General features: G+C 27.1%; 1 protein-coding gene across 1 annotated transcript; it reads right to left on the bottom strand.

Moving 5' to 3' along the window:
* Window positions 1–15: 15 nt before the first annotated feature.
* On the bottom strand, window positions 16–8,143 carry LOC129968878 (peptidyl-prolyl cis-trans isomerase Fkbp12-like). Its single transcript, XM_056083192.1, has 5 exons — window positions 7,977–8,143; window positions 5,488–5,535; window positions 3,669–3,781; window positions 2,860–2,933; window positions 16–1,742 (listed from the first exon to the last, which is right to left on the bottom strand). The coding sequence occupies exons 1-5, from the start codon at window positions 8,011–8,013 to the stop codon at window positions 1,688–1,690; spliced, it is 327 nt and encodes a 108-aa protein (XP_055939167.1). The 5' UTR covers window positions 8,014–8,143; the 3' UTR covers window positions 16–1,687.
* Between the last annotated feature and the right edge of the window lie 5,937 nt (window positions 8,144–14,080).

Genomic DNA, 14,080 nt, shown 5'->3' with positions numbered 1-14,080 from the left:
TTAAAACAACCAATGTGCAGAGGGACTTTTTATTAATATTCATAAAAATGGATACATAGCTTTAGACAAAATGCATACACAGATAATAAACAGTTTATATATCTGTTTGTATATAACAATACTACATTTGTGGAATCCAAACAAATAGTATCGAATGCAATAGACAAAAAAGAATTTTAATTTAAAACAATTCATTTCAGTACTTGTATTGAATCGAATCTGTTATCCTAAGCATGTCTATTGAAATATGGGTCAAAACACGACCATGGCCAATGTGTTTCATTGGCTTGCACTAAAAGTGACAGGCAATATTGGAATATTTGAACACAATTGTATCGAAAGCTTGTTCCATGAGGTATTGCATACCAGGTGTGTGAGTGTATACTTGTAATGTACGGAAAACAAGGAGAGAAAACAAGCTTAATTCTGAAGCCTGAAGTTAAGATAAAGCTGGCAAAGTTTATAAAAATAAATACTTTGCATGCATGTGCAACATTTGAGAACACCCATCATACAAAAATTTAAAATTCAGAATTTGATAAATAGCAGCTAATAATGAATGTTATAAAGCAATTAGCATATACATAGCACATAAACAGCCAAAAAACACCAATATGTAACAGAGACCAAATAATATGCTACAATGTACTACATTAGTGCAGACTACAAAATTCAAGCGCCCTCAATTTGATTTCTATCCATTTATTATACAGCAAAAGTTGCACACTGGACATAATTGGAATATAAATATTGAACACCAATTTTTTTTTCTCTCTTTTCAAACCACAGTAAGCACACCATTTATTATCACATTCACATGCTATATAAAAAACTTCCGTAATTACAAACGGTAAGAAAAAATTTAGATATGCTTTAGGATGAATTGTTGAATAAAAAATTTTGCTGACATCTGTTAATGTCAATAATTGAATAATAATAGTAGCTACATAGAGAACTTAGTATGCCCAGTGTGTTAAGAATTTTTTTTTCTCTATCTCAAAATTATTCTAAGCAATTAAAAGCTAGCTGCAATATGGTTTATCAAACACACTATAAATGCCTTACAAGCAATCAAACACACAAAAGCAGAAGGATAATCCACCAAAGTAACTTTATTTCAGTAAAGCAAACTAGCAGCTACAAACACCAAGAAAAAGTTAATGAAAAAATTAATTTTGAGATCACACATTGGAATAGTTAATGTAGCTCACTTTGTAACAATATTTGACCAAAATGAAAAACTGAAAGCATTGATCACAAAAACAAGAGTAAAAAAAAAAAAAAAAAAGAATATAACTTACATTAAAAATATAAAACTTAAAGAAATCAGAACAGAGACATCAATGGGTTTCAGTCATTGTGATTTGAGTAGTAACTTGTTTACATAAAACATGAAAAGACTACAAAGGCCAGGAGAATAATACAATTTTTGAAACAAGCTTAAAAATATATGAAGGGTTTAATCTAAAAAAATAAACAGATGACACAGCATAAAACACCTCCCACAATTCCATATAAATATTTTAAGAATTCGATGGTTGAACTTGTTTATGGAAGTTACATTCTAATAAAACAATCAATTATATATTTAATCAAATGAAAAGGGGGAAGAAAATCATAAAGCATCCTGGTAATGGGAGTGCACCTCTACACACATGCACAGATGAAAATTCAAATACCACATCATTTATTCCAGTTTCAAAAGCTCTACATCAAATGTTAAAGTTGCATCTGGAGGGATCGTAAGTTTCAGTCAAGGAAAATCAAGACATTCACATATGAATAATATCAAATATATAGAAATAAAATAAGTATTGAATTTTGAAACACTTAAATCTTTTGAAAATAATACAGATGTAATGATATGAATAATATTTCACATATTACTACTAATAGAAATGGTATTAGAAGCAAATGAGAAAAAAATATAGAAAAAAGTTTATAAAAAAAATTAGGCACTTAAATGGAGCATTTAAACCTATATATTGAATTATAGGAATTTCTACCAATATAAAATAATATATAAAAATTTCAATAGAGCTACTAACTTCTTTCACAAGAAATATAATTTATTTATAAATTAAACGCTTACAGAGTTTTAAATATGATTCTTTCAAATGATGCAACAAAGAGTAAAATTAAAATGATATATTGCACAATCAACACAGACTTTGATTTTTCGATTTACCAAATAATACAGCAAAAGCAGAATTAACCAACTGATATATACAGTATCTCTAATATTCTGATAAAGTTTAAAAAACAAGCATTTCATTAATTAAATTTCCTACAACAGATGCTTGAAAGAGTAGCAGTAGCAACATGAATTCACAAGCAGAAGAATTTAGAAGGCATATATTAATAAAAAAATATGGCATATCATATAATTTTCCAGTTGCAATCAACAATGTAGTCACTAGACTTCATCCAATTTAATGAGCCTATATTGATCATACTTTTGATGTGTCTGCCAAAAGAAAAAAAAAATCTACACTTGTCAAATCTAATAACTGTGGTGTCACAGGAACTGGTCCAACCCATAAAATGTTACGATTCCTTTCTTTTTTAAATCAATAAACATTTCATTCACCTTGCACAAAAGTTAATTCTAATTCAAGATTAAAGAAAATATTTTTCTTTAATTTGAAATGAAACTGTATACTTGCCCAATTGAAAGACCTAGTATAATTGGGCAAGTATACAGTAATATAAAACCTAGTATATACTTTTATTAAAAAAAATGCATAATAAAATGCAAAATTATTTATAAAATTTTATTAAAAATTCTTAATAAAAATACTGAAAAAATATATACACTAAGTAAATTAGCTATTAAATTTTAAAATTAAAAAAGGATATACTCCTGGATGTCCTAAAGGACCATATGCATAATCGGGGGTACAAATCAATTTAGCACGCTGTCCTACACTCATCTGAAATAGATAAAAAGGAACATTAATTAATAAGGGAAAATAAAATATACATGAAGGGTTGAAAATGAAATCACCTAGGATACATAAAATTCAAACCCTTGATGTCAAAAAAAAAAAAAAAAACATTGAATGAAAGATAACACAATTTAAAGTTATTACAGTTCTTAATTTGAAATACATTTTGCATTAGATGCAAGACAAATAAGAAAATGCCTTCATGAAATTTGAACATAAATTTTCAATATATATATATATATATGGATAAATAAATTATTAACAATTTTCTGAAAATAGGTTACATCAGTAGATTATTTACATTCTATGAACAGTTCTTTCTTTGGCTCATAACAATTCATACAATTACTAGACATATTTTGCAAAAATATTAAATCAAAGTTAGAAAACAGTAGGAGCATATTTTTACATATTATTTCTTTCTCTACATTAAAAAAACTTTTCTATATAATTTCATAACAATATTAAATTCAATGATTTAATATTTATTATGTAAGCATAATTTGCAAATATTATTTTTAAAAGTAATAAATATTAAATTTATATTTCCAAAATTAATTGCATATTCTTGAAATATATATATATAAAACATGGTTAAATGCAATATATATATATATATATATATATATATATATATATATATATATATATATATATATATATATATATATATATATATATATATATATATATATATTATTTATGCATGTTTATTCATACCTGAGCAACACCACTGTCCCATCCTTTGATAACTTCTCCTTTTCCTATTCTGAACTTGAAAGGTTTGCCTCGATCCCTAGAAGAATCAAATTTGGAACCATCCGCTAACGTCCCTGAAAAAAATCAAAATGCTGCATGTATAAATAAGCCAGAGTTCAGCAATTTAATAACGTTGCAAGAAGATTCATTAGATTTCTTCAAGTCATCCGAATACTGCATAAAAATACTGAAATTCTATAAAATGTTCACTTATATTGCATTAATATTGAAATATTCATGTTTTTTCTATCTTTAAACAAATTGTTAATTTACACAGATTTTATATATACATAAAATGATACAAATAAAATTTTGATTGCAAAATTCCATACATAGATTGATTTCTAATTTACTTTTTACTTGCGATATGAACACATTTTTAAAATGTTACAATTATCACAAGAATAACATAAAATATAAACTTTATGAAATTCAACACATTTAAATGAAATCTTAATTGCTTCTGATAGAGCAAGAATGGTTTCATGTTTAAAAAAAACAGGAACAAGCAGGAGTTGGAATAGAATACAGTGGAACTTTATGAACATATTTTGTTCCTGAAATCTTACTCATAATTTGAAACACTTGTTAAGTCAAAACAATTTTTCCCACAGCAACCCATGAAAATAGAAAAATGAATTCCATTAAAAAAATACTCAAACTAATACAAAATTATGAAATTTACTATTTACAATGCATGATTTTTATTTTATAAAGAAAGTTTCTAAAGACATGTTTTTAGCCATACTTCAAAATTGGACAAAAACGAGACACTATTATCGTTAAACAAATATGCACTACACATAGCTACCATCTCTTAAAGTAAATGATTTTCAACATATCATACAATAATTTGTCATGTTTTTAATATCTCTTTTATATCAATGGAATTTTATTGCTCTGCTGAGTTTACTATTTCCTTCTCTTAAGACCAAATTTCCTCTACAGCTTTCGTTGTAATACAGAATGCAGCTCCACAAGTTGTTTGAAGTATTCTTTCTATATCCATACACAAGTTCATTGATATCATTACTATCCACTTCTACCTCCATAATTTTAGCTAAAGACACAATTTCATTGATTAGGACTCTACAGACATTATCTCAAACATTCTGGAGTTGTATTTGGTAATACTATTGGACCAAAACTTCTTCCTGTAGATAGATATAAGGGTTTTCTTCAAACAAGAACTTAACACAAACTGATTTAGGGCAATTCAGCATGTGACATCAGTTGATTCTCACCACTTGTACTGAGAAAAGCTGCTCTTTAAATGAGTCACATTTTTACATTTTGTTTTGTTCGTAATGATAATCATTCATTCTGAGAGCTTCTAGTGAAGTGAGGTTTGCTGCACTCGCATCATATAGGTAAGATAAATTTGCAGTTTCATGGCATATATCCCCATGGAAGATGGGAATTACCAAACATAAAATTAATTCCATAAATTAACAGCTTGTAAATATTTTTGTATTGTAGTTTAGACAAAAGTTAATCATTAGACAAAAGTTAAAAATTTAAATTCAATGAACAAAATTTCTAGTTGCAAAAAAAAAAAGTTATAGTTAAAAAATGAATTGTTCTATTTAATTTTTTTTTATTGAATTACTTTATTTTTAAAACAAATCCATGAAAAAAGCATGCAGAATAATATAATATGCTCCACCTAAGAAAAACTGAATTTGCACAAATTAATTTACATATAGAAATTAAAATATAATTTAAGTTTCATAAAAAAATGGTTTTGACTACGATGAAATTTATAAAATTTAAGACATACCAGTATAGTGAACAACTACAGTCTGGCCTGTTTTAGGAAATGTTTGACCTGAAAAAATTAAAGAGATGTTTTAATATAAACATGTTTTAAATCAAATAGTAAGATTAATCAATAAATGCTTCAATGTTCTTTCAATCATTTACAGCAGAATTTAACAATATATAATTTTTTCTTACATTACTCTTAGACTTATTTGCATCAACTTTAACAGTGATTTTGGTGTCAATAAAATAGTTACACTCTCACTATAGTCATAGAAACAACAACAAAAGAAATCGATTAAATTTAGTGAGTTGCCAGATTAAGTCAAATGTCCTCTATAAAGTTTTTAGATAGCAAGTTGAACAATATTTATTAAGTTGTAAACATTTGAAACTGCCGTTTCAATCATTTCATGTTTATATAGATAAATAAAGTAAATTTAATTATAAAATATCGAATACATAATTTCATATGCAGAAAGGCTTACAAGACATAATTTATAAATGCAGAAAAATTTATGAGATATTTTAAGAAGAAACTGAAAACCATATTTCTTATTGAACCATACATTATTTAAAATTACACTCTATCAAATCATTTGAAAACAAGTTTATAAATTCCAAGTTTTCCTATTGCAGTAACTTTAGATCAAAATACATTTTGTCGATTATAATTATATAAATATATATAAATACAGAAAAACAGTGAGAGTTGGAGATTTTGACATTTTACAACCTCACACTGTGCATATTAAGATGACCACCTTTTAATACATTATCAATTTTGTTTCACAACTCAACAGACTTTTGAAAAATCAACTTGTTAATATTTTATTCTTACTATAACAACTCACTGTATATGATTTTGTTTATTTTCCTCTTAATATGTACATAATGGGAAATAAATGTTTAAGATAATGAAATTTTCAAAAAATTAACCATATATATTGATTAAAGGATTTTTTTACTTAAAGCATTTAATTGTTGATAGAATATGAAAAAAAGAAAAACTTAAGACAAATATAAGGCTAAAAATTATTATTTAACAGGATCAATTAAGTAGAATATAATAATTAAATGAATAATTAATTTTCCAATATATCATAATTAAGTAATTATATTTTAATTTAAATTAAAACTTTTACTAAATAAACACGCACTGTACTCTTATTATTCTACAATTCATAGAACTTATATTTATACGAATTTAGTTATCTTATAACTTTAATAACATTTTTAATTACTCCTCTTCTCTCCAGTCAGGAATTCATCTCATAATAGAAATTAACATATTGCTTATAAGCCATCAGATATCAATATTATTAAAACTTTCAAATATTTTATGTTTCTCTGAAAATTATTCATTGTATTATGAGAGAAAAACACTTTTTATTTCAAACTGAGTATTTTGTATAATTAAAATTTTTATTTGCTATAAAATTTATCCAGTGTTTCAACAAATCAATACATGGCATCATAAAAATCTGAAATCTTTTAAAATTAATTTGAAATACGTTTTATAATGCTTCACAGCTCTTTCTCAATAAAAAAGCTATTTTTTTTTTAAATTTAGAAGAGAAAATAAAATTTTAAAAACTTCTTGAAGTGAATAATATTTAATAATAATATTAAACTAATAAACGAAACAGAATAAATTCAGAGGAAAATTTTTTGAAGATTCTACTTTATATCCCAACTTGAAAATATGCAACTTTATTTACAAAAATTAGGCATTCCATCCCACCCTCCAGTAATACAGAATCATGAAATGCAATCTGGGAGCTAATCAGCAATTTTAAATGCATTAAATAAATTAAAGTGATTTGCAACAAATCTTCCTATTATTCATTTTCCTGAATGAATGAATTAAGCGGAAAAATATTTTTATTCATAGCATCATGTTTTAATTAACATTTTATTCAAAAGAAATCCGCATTATTTTGCAAAGAAAAGTGCACACTCATACCTTCGAAAAAAAATGCATTGAACATTATCTTAAACAATTAATACACATTCAATTTCCCTTACATCCCCCCTCCCCAAAAAAATGAAATAAAATGTTATCAACAAAATGTATTCATTCAAGCTTCTTCGAAGCGATTGCAGAATCTGACATATAATCAATAGATAAGTTGCATAAAGTTAACTTTCTTTTTTTAGACAAAAAACAAACCAAAAAGTACTATTTTAAATCATATCAGCAAAAAAAAAAAAGAATATTTACTACCAGAACTCTGAAAAACTATTTAGTTAATGTATATACGTTATAAATTGTCATAATCTTGCATAAATTCGTTAAATGGGTGTGGATCATATTTTAAATTTAAAACACGTTGCATTATCATTATACTGTAGAACATTGAATCCCCAAAAGTGTAAAATTTTAAAATACTGAGTGAAATATCTAAATGAGAAATTTTTTTCAATTAATGTTATTTAAAATTGCAAGTTTTCGAAAGCATAACATGATGCTGCAGTTTGTATAGGTAAATTAAAAGTGAACTTTACCATCACCAGGTCTGATAGTTTGAATTTCAACTCCCATTGTTCTTACTTATAATTAGTTTTAACCAAATTTATAAATTGAATTTTAAAAAAATGTAATTTTATAAACAGACAGGACGAAACAAAAAACACAACTATGCTTTGTCGCCCAAAAAATTAATCGAAGAAAAGTAAGTTGAGTTGTTTGATTGCTGGGTTCTAAGATTACACTATTCATTTATTTGTAAATTTCAAAATCTAGATCGTTCAAAAAAAGGCAATCTAAAATCATAAAAAAAAAAAACCCATTTTTCTGCAAATTTTTGAAGTAAGCTTCTTTGATTTGAAAAAAAAATTCCAGATTTATATAATGGTACTTTTTTGGGGGGAAAATATAAAAATAATCAAATAAATATGTTTCTAAAAATTTTCAAATGTGAAATAATTACTTTTTTTGAACTGTAAATATAAAAGGAATTAGCTATTCCAAATGGAATCTTTAAATTTTGCAAAACGTGATTGATTTATATCTTATTAACCTGAAATTTTAAGGGGAAAAAAATCTTTATGAAACTGAACTCATTCATGTGGCGACATCTACTGAATTTTTTCTGTAATATTTTTATTCATTCAGTATTTAATTTAATTTTATTCATTTTTAATTCCTAATTCAAAAATTTTCATAAAAGATTGCTGAAGAATATTTTCCATTCATCCAAATCAACACTTTATTATAATAATTATTATTTAAAATTTCATAAAATTCTGCCCAAAATTATTTTTCATCATTCAAGTTAACACTATATTATAATTATCTTTTAAAATTTCCTGTATGCAGTCAGAACAAAGGTATGTAGATACTAAATGGATATGTTTGAAACGGTCGTGGACAATTGTGTGGGAATTCAAGGAAAAGAATTTGGTAGGTCTTGTATAGAAAACTGAGATGTAAATTTTTAGAAACAAAATAATAAAATGGGTGGAAGAGTTTTAGAATATGCTCTAAGCTTAATAATTTTTTCTTTCTTTTTGTTTTCTTTTACGATATGAAGTGAATAGGCCAAAATCTATAGTAAATTTTTTTATATCAGCATTTAAAATTGAAGAATATTAATTAAGCTTTATTTTTGAAAAAATCTTGAATGAGACTAGGGATGGAGTAAATTTCATACCCTGGTAACAAATCGAGGACCGATGGGCAGGGCCAGCCTTTAGGCGCTTAGACCGATCCAAGCTTGTCAAGGAGTAAAGAATGTCATATATTTTTTTCATAAATTTATTTCTTCTTAACATTAGAATCATTAAAAAAAATGGTTCTAAGCAAAGCTAAAAGAAATTACAGCACATAGACTTTATTTTACAGTCTGATCATGTTGAGTCCTGGTTAAACTAACTTTCTAGTACATTTTGTTTTCTATTCGAATTTATTTTCCAACCAATAACAGTAAAGGTCAAAGTTCTGTAAAAAGAATAAACTCATTATAAAAATAAAACAATAGAAAAAGTCCAGGCTCATATATAAAAATTATGTAAATAAATGTGATAAAAAAGTTCAGTGTATGCTATTTTAATTTTTTAAGTCAGCAATTATTTATTATTCATTGAAAATTGGAAAATTGGAAAAAAGTTTTTCAGAGCAGACTGATTAAAAGTCAGAGCCGCCAATTAATAATTTTTCCAAATGGGCCGAGGCTTCTCAGACCGGCTCTGCCAAAGGTAATTCTTACTATTGACAAGAAAACTAGTTTCTTCTTCAAAAAATAAGTTTTTTTTTTGTGTGTGTGTGTGTGTGTAATAAGAAGATATTTGAATACTTTTCCTTTATTGTGTTCGATTTATTTTGTGCTTGAATTACTTTGTGATCGATTACTGTATGTTCGATTTATTTTGTGCTTGAATTACTTACTTTGTACTTGAATTAGTTACTTTGTGTTTTGGATGATTGTGATTTAGATGATTTGGATGATTATCAAAAATTCGAACTCGAGATTTTGACAAATCACCACGTTTCAGACCTCCCTGAGTTCGAGAAACGAATTTTTGGAAAGTGTCCGTCTGTCTGTCTGCTACAAAGAAAACTCAAAAACGCTTTGAGCTACAAGGATGAAATTTGGTATACGGTCTTTACACCAAATTTGTAGATTTCTGTCAAATTTTGGACAAAATCCGTTTAGAGCTAGTCGGTCTGTCCGGCTGTTCGAATATAAGTTAAAACAATAATTACAAAACGATGAGAGTTCGAAGAATAAAACTCGATACACAGATTTAACATTTATACTGTAGACCCATATCAAACTTTGAGTTAAATCCAACGAGGCGTTGACCGTCTGTAGGTCTGTGCTTTCAGAAACTTGCAAACGCAATAACTAAAAAATTCAATGACTTAAATGTATGAAATTTGGTATTGGATTTTGTGACTACAAGTATAGTTTTATGTCACATTTTTGTTTTAATCAGTTGCGCAAAACCCATTCTAAACACAAATTGGGTTTTCGGATACTGTGACAACATGCCGGAGATTAATCGCCAAAAAAATACGCCAAGGAACATACGGTCGATTCAGTAAATATGCCAAATTCACGCCAAAGGTTAATATTTCATAATTATTGAACGTCGATGCCATGCAAGGCGTTCTCTAGGATAACAACTTTATTAGAGAGTATGCGAGAAAGTTTTGGGAAGATCACACCAGCTGTTTACTCTCGAAACAAGCTTCCCATTAAAATAAACTGTAAATGGCATGGTAAAAGTCAGAGTATCTATTTTTTCAATATCTGCTTCATTAAATTTATCAATTTCTGTGCTTTTTATTTGTTGAGCAGCGCAGATGTCTTGAAGCAAAACTTTGGTTTTAGAATCGGAAGATCGTGAGTTTGAGAACCATTTTTAACAACTCCTGGTAGTGTGGGGTCAATCATTTTTCATTGGTTAAGAGAAGTCGTACCTTTTCTTAATTAATTTGAAAACTAAATAACTTTTTTTCATTTTTCTAAATTATTTTCAAAATATTAAAAAAAAAAAGTGTCTAAGTGCCATAAGAAACAACAAGTCAACTCTGTATCGAGGAAAGACCTCTAAAGTTACGCCAAACAGAAGGTTAAAGATGTTCATTTTTTTCTAAAGTATATAATAATAATTCTAATATTATTGGTAATGTTCATGCAAAAAAAAAAAAAAAAAAAATCTTGGGGGGGAAAAAAAACTGCTTATGTCACTTATTAAATTTCTCAGAATACAACCCTTTTTATATTGATACAAGATAGGAAATCATTCTGCTGATCTATTCTGTTCTCGAAAAGTTGTGTTCAAGTAGCTAATCATTGAAATTTCAGATTTACATAATACCCAAAGCTTTACAAGCGTATATTATCACTGAACCGAATATCTATTAATAGAGCTCAAACTTTAATTCTATTTCAATTACTCAGCTATTTTTTAAATGCAGAGCCCTAATTAGTACTAATTAAACGGTGCTAAAAGTATATTGTGTAGTTTTCTGAACAACTTGAGTGCTACTGACTATAGACAATTTCTCTTTTCGCTATCTATTGTTAAACGAGTTTTCGCACAATAAAAGAAAGAAAAAATCCATATTAAAAAGTATTATTTTTTTTTCTGGCTCTAGTAAGTCCGAGAAAATTGTTGGTTTTCATGATTTGAAGGGGGTGGAGGGTGAATGAATTGATTTGTCCAATTGAAACTCAGATCTCTCGGCATTAGTCATTCAATTATTGAATTAATTATTTTTAGCCTTGTATATGGATATTGATTAATAACATTTTCAGTTCACAAAACACTACATCTTATGTTTAACACAATAAAAAGGAACATGTTCCGTATTCATTATACATGAGAGTATCTTGATGACTTTAATGCACGATGGAAATTACGGTAAAATCCTAGATGGGCACACCTATTGACGACTTATTTGAAATCTCGCCAAGTTGACTACTAATTGAATATTTGTTATTATTATTATTTTTCAATTAAAAAACGATACTTGAAGGCCAGAAATAATAATAAATATAATAAATAAATAAAATTAATAAATTAATAATAATTAAATAAAATAATAGATAAATAATATTAAAATAAAATAATAATAAAATAATAAATAAATGAAATAAAATAAATATAATAAAAAATAAAATAATAAATAAATGAAATAAAATAAATATAATAAAAAATAAAATAAATAAAATAAAACCAAATAAAAATCCGTCTAGGTTGCCACATTGGCGACGTTATCACCACTCGTTTGGTGAGAATTTAAAAAGACGCCAAGAGGTGGGCTGTGCTAGGATCCACCCGAAATTACAAGTAAACATGAACAGCGTTGCATATAAAGGGGGAGGGAGGGGGAAAACATCCCTATTTCATCGACATGTTACACACATTCCACATTATACGTCACAACAGGGGGGCAAGGGGGAGGGAATAGATGCCCCGGTGTCACTTTAAAGGAGCTCTATAGAGACAAGACATTAATGCGTTCATGCTACTTTTAAAATTAAAAGGGAAGGTATATAAATTAAAAAGTAATTAAAGGTGTGTGAGAGTGGTTTCTTTGTTACTTGTCGATTTAGGAAGGGGAATCTTCAGTATCTTTGAATGAAATGCGTAGGTTTTTATCCTTTCGCTTGGTGCGTGAGAAATTCCAAAAATCACCAGTTTTCTAGACGCGTATTGGAAATAATTAAATAAAAAAGTGAGATTCGGATCATCAAATAGGACAACGTTTTAGAATAAAATTAAAAGAGGGAATTTAAAATAAAAGTAAGGAAATCAATCAAGATTTAAATCAGACTAAAAATGTCACTACACACGCATCCATTCTAAAATGTTCTCTTATTTCCTGATACCATTCCACTTTTTTCTAATTAATGAATTCAAGAGAAGCTTTGTAAAATGCTTAAATCGGCAATTCACACTCTCCGAGTGAAGGGATAAAAACTGTCGATCAAGCGAATTCTTTTTAAAAGATTCCTATGATTTCCTTGCCTCGATCGCCACGTATAGAGAAATCCTTATCGTAATCTCATAGTATATAAGACCAGGATAAATAATTTATCCCTCTTTTACGCTCCTTTGCTGTTGTATAGCTGGTGAAAGGATGATAGTCCGTCAAAACTTATTGTACATAAATCATGCCTACCGGGATGGAATAAAAAGAAGAAGTTAAAAATATGAAATGTGTCTATCGGCCACAACCCTGCTTCAAAAATTTTATATATATATATATATATATATATATATTAGATAGATAGATAGATGCACAAAAAGCAAACTAAAGCTAAAATACAAGCAAATATATATATGTATAAAAAAATAAAAGCGTAAAGAGAACTGGAAAGAAAGAAAATGGCCTAAAACATATGAAAAGTTATTATTAATAATAATAAATATATGCTAAATGAATGCCCAAAATGCTGCAATTCACGGAAAACTGTGAAAATAAAGCGTAAATAAATCGTAAAAGTAGAAATAAAATACAAAACAGAGTATGAAGGGAGGGATCAACGCATTACTCGCTTATCAAGGGATGAAATTAACGCGAACCACAAAAACAATTACAGGATTTTCCACAAACAGTATTCAATAATTAAGAATGCAAAGTTAGATATATCTGAAACATCTTATTTGCAGTTATTGGCCTACTTCATTTTTCAGGTCGTAAAGTGATAAATAAAACAATTACCCTACGGTGTCTCAACAATACCTTCTAATTATCAAGCGATGAATGCAAGAAATTTTAGGTACATTTCATATTTAGCTGATATGCTGCATATAAAATTTTAAAAAAGTCAGAATATAGGAAAAAATATTTTATGATTCTTTTTTTTTTTTTTTTTTTTCTTCTTCTTCTTCTTCTTTCACGGAATGTGTTACAAAAGTAATAATTGTTAATCTGTGGAGACTACAATGAAATTTCTAGAATTTATACATCAAAAAGGAGACATAAGTTAAATAAATAGAAGTTAATAGTTAAATAAATAAAACCTCGACTCCTCAAGGAGCTGCAAGTAATTTTTGGAAAGTTAAATGTTTTCCTTTCTTTTAAAAATTAACAATGATATTTTTAAGTAATAGTATGGATTACTTAGATAAAAATTATAATCACAAAACAC

This window comes from Argiope bruennichi, chromosome 5, assembly GCF_947563725.1.
Source record: "Argiope bruennichi chromosome 5, qqArgBrue1.1, whole genome shotgun sequence".
Lineage (NCBI taxonomy): Eukaryota > Metazoa > Arthropoda > Arachnida > Araneae > Araneidae > Argiope > Argiope bruennichi.
This window is presented reverse-complemented; position numbering and strand designations above follow the sequence as displayed.

Excerpts from the sequence above, each read along its gene's own strand:
- LOC129968878 (XM_056083192.1), bottom strand. The coding sequence starts at position 8,013 with ATGGGAGTTGAAATTCAAACTATCAGACCTGGTGATG. Across the intron at positions 2,934-3,668 it reads GGGACAGTGGTGTTGCTCAG|ATGAGTGTAGGACAGCGTGC; the intron begins GTATGAATAAAC and ends TATCTATTTCAG. Across the intron at positions 1,743-2,859 it reads CCTTTAGGACATCCAGGAGT|GATCCCTCCAGATGCAACTT; the intron begins ATATCCTTTTTT and ends ACTGAAACTTAC.